This window comes from Pollicipes pollicipes, unplaced genomic scaffold (genome assembly GCF_011947565.3).
Source record: "Pollicipes pollicipes isolate AB1234 unplaced genomic scaffold, Ppol_2.1 Scaffold_4740;HRSCAF=5597_pilon_pilon_pilon, whole genome shotgun sequence".
Classification (NCBI taxonomy): Eukaryota; Metazoa; Arthropoda; class Thecostraca; order Pollicipedomorpha; family Pollicipedidae; genus Pollicipes; species Pollicipes pollicipes.
Window position 1 is genome coordinate 17622549 of NW_023596545.1, and position 4747 is coordinate 17627295.

At 45.8% G+C, this 4747-nt stretch overlaps 1 protein-coding gene across 1 annotated transcript in view; it reads left to right on the forward strand.

Moving 5' to 3' along the window:
* Positions 1-1657, forward strand: part of LOC119098636 (neurofilament heavy polypeptide) — a gene marked incomplete in the record, with an annotated part of 20814 nt that extends 19157 nt beyond the window's left edge. The window contains 1 exon segment of the mRNA XM_037221607.1: positions 61-1657. Within this exon segment, the coding sequence (XP_037077502.1) occupies positions 61-378 (318 nt within the window).
* Between the last annotated feature and the right edge of the window lie 3090 nt (positions 1658-4747).

The following is a 4747-nucleotide window of genomic DNA, read 5'->3' on the forward strand; positions in this document are numbered from 1 at the left end:
GTTCGACTGCCTCGTTTTAACTGGCGCCCAGCCGCCGATTCTGTTTTGGTCTGTCTTCAGGAGGTGGCGGCGGAGCCGAAGGCCAGCGAGGACAGCACTGGTGACCAGCAGGCTGCCGTCGCGGCGGCCCGGGAGGAGGTGGCGGCGGCCAGACGGTCGGAGAGGCAGTGGGCTGACCGGTGCCAGGCGGCCGAGCAGGAGCTGGCCGCGCTGCGTGCTCGGCTGGCCGGGGCTGGCGCACCGCAGACGAAACGGGCCTACCGGCCGCCGCGGCTCACGGTGCGCAGCCCGTACAGGAGGCGCACCTGGAGCCGGCCAAGGTGGTCAAGAGCAGGACTAAAGACAAGCTGTCCAAGACGGGCTCGCAGGGAAAGGTAAACAAGAGCGAGCCGGAAAAGCAGGCCGCCCAGGAGAAAGCGGGTGAGAAGAAGAAAGTGGTGAAGGAGCCACCAGGAAAGCCTGCCGACGAGAGTGAGGAATCGTCTGAAGAGGAAGAGTCGTCGGATGAAGAGACAGACAGTGAGGAGGAGAGGCGGAGGGAACTAGACCAGGATAGGAAGAAGAAGCTGAGAGATCTGAAAATGTGCAAAAGTAAGGTTTGGCATATTAACACAAAGGAAAAGCATGCCAAGGAAGAGAGAATACACCTGAAGAACCGCATTAAAACCCTTAACCAAAATTTGAAAGACGAAAATAAGAAGTACAAGGAACTGCAGCGTGAAGTAAAAAAGCTCGGGGCGATGATGAAAGGTAGCGACGAAGAAGGATCTGAAGAAGAAGATGAGGAAGACGAGGAGAGCGAACAGTCATCGAGTGAAGAGTCAGAGTCTGAAACAGATGATGAGTCTTCCGACGAGTCGGAGACTGATGACGAGACCCTGAACTTTGGAAGACAGAGTGCAAAAGATGCAAGAGAGGTCCAAGCGCCACGAAAACAGCGAGAAGGCTGTCAAGAAAGGCAATTATATGCTAAAGACAACTGCAGAGCGTCTGTTTGACAAGCTCCGACACGAAAAAGAAAAGTATCGCGCATTGGAACGAGAGCTAAACGAGCTTGTCAATGACCTTGGGTAGCTCTTAAATGCGCTTTGGTGCACGCTTTATCGGCATGTTTGATAGCTAACTGGTTGTTTCAATCAGTTATAGACAGATTGCATGCAGGACCATGTACTTGTTTTGTTCTAAAGCAAGGCCAACACAAATTATTGTCATCTCCGGCGAAATGTGTTCGTGCTGGTAAGCTGTAAGCTAACACGTGCGCTGAGTTTGCTTTGCCTTTGAAAGATAATCTAGTTTCTCGTGTTTATTGCTCTCACAGGTAGCTCTAAACCATTATATCACTTATTTTATACTGGTCTGCGTCTATTTCGCAAGCCGTTGCTTATTTTCTACGGTGGTACGCAATAACCATTGGATCGGCATTGGTCCATGTGAGAATATAGATCCTGTGCTTTCAAATGATTCTTCCATCCGATGGAGAAACACAAACTGGCGAACGGAAGGGCATAGAAGTATCGATGCGTAAGTATTTGTTGGCCATTTAAGTATACCCTTCAAAGGGTATTTTTTGGAATAATCCATGCAGTGCATTGATTACTCGTAGATCGCAGCGGCGGTGGACAGTGCGTGTTTGCGGTGTTCTTCTTCAATAAACACTGAAAGTTTCCCCTGTTTCCGAGAGCGGCTGAGGCGTGTGCAGTGTGCAACTCGGTGAAATCAGGAAAATATTCGCCTCAGAACGAATGGTTGACCCCTTTCACATTACGAGTGAGTGCAGTGTCAAAAACGTGCATACAAATATCCTTAGTACACATTCGTAGATTCAGCACCCATGAAAGCAGTGACCAGAATGAACGCTGCTCCAAACAATAGCGGTATTTTAAAAACAGAAAACTTCCAATGCCGGGTAGGTTTTTCGAATACTTGTACATTTTAAAAGCATACAAGTGCACTAGGTCTTCAAAACCAAAGGTTAAAACAGATAAACACTTAAGACAAATGATTCTCCTTTGACAAACACGTGTATTCGTCTTTCGTTGTGGTTAACCAATCCCCGGCTCGGCTAGCATCTAGCCACGGCAACGTTTGGTTTATTTGGAAGCGAACTATGCGTATATGCAAGTCAGGCCAAAACTCAGTAACAGAGAGGCTTCTGAAAGAAGACTCACTGGTTTCACAGGTATCAAAGTCCACAATTTATCCGTGCGTTTTCCGAAATGAGTGGGATTGATTACAATCTTTTAGCTAGGGCGCCCTTGGCGTGGTGCGGCTCCATCAAAGGTTGCCGTGACATGCCCGTCTTGCTAGCATCGTATTCGTATTTAGAATCAGCGTCTAATTCAGGTTTTCAACAGCTTTCTCCCCAGGTCAAACTCAGTCAGTTTTCACGAATCTGCAGTTGTTTCTTAAGGAGCGTAGAAATGTCAGGGCATCCCATTTTTGTTACCTTTATCTTTGACCATGAGAGTGTGATTCTGTAGGTGTGACGAAAGTAATCATTACGAAGGTCAACTTGATATTCATTGTGTTGGATTTCCTAGATAAACAGAGGCATGCCAGGGTATCTATATTTTGACTTTCCATTGACCTGTAGACGTTAAATTAAGTGACTTAGAGAAGACAGCATCGCTGATAACCGTCAATTACTTAACGAATTTGACTTGGGGATAAATCTATTTGAAACCAGAATTCGTCGCCGAACTTGAATGCGAATGCTATGTTAACTTGCAGGGCATTGCCGCGACGCGATCCTGCCGCGCAGAATCGTTTTGCGATTCAGTTATACCACGCCGCGCGGTGGCCCCACTGTCGCAGTTTAGCACCATTGGTGTAAATTATTGGAAAGGGGGGAGCATGGACGTGGATATTGGGAAGGCCGAGTTTCCCAACATCCAAAAATAACACATTAACACCACGGCTGTGCATGGGAAGAAAAAATCAACATTGTCTCGAAATCCCAACGCTGGAGCAGTTCATTGATGGGCGAGAAAAAAAGTGGTGGTTATTGACACTGTCACTGCTTCCTCGGCATCCCTTCCTTTAATCTTTTGAAAGACGCACTGCCAAGCCAAGAAGACACCCTCAGCAACAACACTGAATTTGTCTGCTTCCCTAACCGAACCATCCTGGCTGTACGTTGATCATGACTCATACCTAAAAAACTAATGCCCCTCAGCCACATATATTTCAACGTCCACACTCTGTTGATTTTTATTTGGTTGTGTATGAAAAAGCGTGTTATGAAAAACGTGATTGCACTATGATAGCGTATCAGATATTGTTCAAGTTTGGTGTCATTTCCATTGGGATATTTGGCATCATCGTTGCATCGTCGTGTGTTTTGTAAAATTAAATTGATACATTCTTGTTTGATGAGATGCGGAACAGTTCATGACCGCATGAATTACTGAAAAGGCTAGGAAAACCGAGCAGAAATTGCGAGGATTGAAGAGCTGTACATCAATAGTAGGAACTCAAACTCAGCAGACCCCATCAAATAAAAAGGTCGTGAAATGCCATCCGAAAAGTTAGCGAATGACGGTGTTTCTTATAATAGCATGTGTGATTCAGTGTTCCTGGTTTGTGTTATCTCAGGTTAGAGTGACAATATATATCACGTTTGAATCACTGATTTAGAGGAATGCTTTACAGGAGTACTCATTACTGTTACTACCTTGGAATGGACCATCTGCGAGCATACTTCTGCACGACACGAAGGGTCGGTATTGCTTATTTAAGGCTTCACGTATCCTTCGTAGGCGTTCTTTAATGATTACATCAAGCATGGTCATTGTAAAAGCATCAAAGGCTTCAAAGCTAATTGCATTTTTCGGTTCGACAAATAAGCGATGCAAGTTATCAGTGTTTGATGTGATCGAAACATGTTAATCTTCGTTCTCGCAACTTAGGAGGACACACTAATCAAGCTGAATATCGTATGTCAGGAAAGCAGCAATTGTGCAGTGATGCAAGACACTTCCAACCAGGATTTGTAGGCATGTCACGTTTTCACCTTTGCTGTGTTCAGGTTTTTGTTCCCAACAACTTTCAAGATCAATCCTTGTAAGCAGAAGGTTCGTTAAAAACAAAGTTGCATGCGAAACACTTCATGGATCTTGTTCGCACTGGAGGGTTTGTACCGGAAGTGTCGTGTGCCAGAAATTAATGTGCAAAAGCCCCGAATGTTTACACGCGCCCAGGTGGCCAGTTGGATACCCTTCGCTCGAGTGGGGATCAATATGACCCCCCTGAGATCTCAGGAACTAAGAGAGCTAGAGACACCAAATTCACAGAGTGCGGAATTCAAAGTGCGGTTCCTGTCACCAACGAATTTGAAATGAGCGCCAGAAACTACCCCATACAGCGGGCCCTAGAGTAATAAAACAGGTTAATTTTGGCCTTGGAATAACCTCCATACCTGACCCTGGGTCAACGTAATTTGCTCATCCAATTGTTACGTTACCTAAAAAAAAGTATTTTAGAGATGTATGGCTTCGTCTAACACTCTGTTGTTGGACCAGATTGAAGGATCCCTGAGAAACTGCCTTCGCTGAAACAATGGCCTGACTGACCTACCATAACTGGGCGACCTTAAAAAGGGCAACTAAATGTTTGATGCAGATGATTCACTATTCATTTTTCTATAGCTATGCAAAATTTAGCGCGGCCACGCCGCGCCGTTCGGAAACTATTCTGGAAAAACCTTTGAGGGTCAATTTGACCCCTACCCGAACGCGTGTTAAGGGTT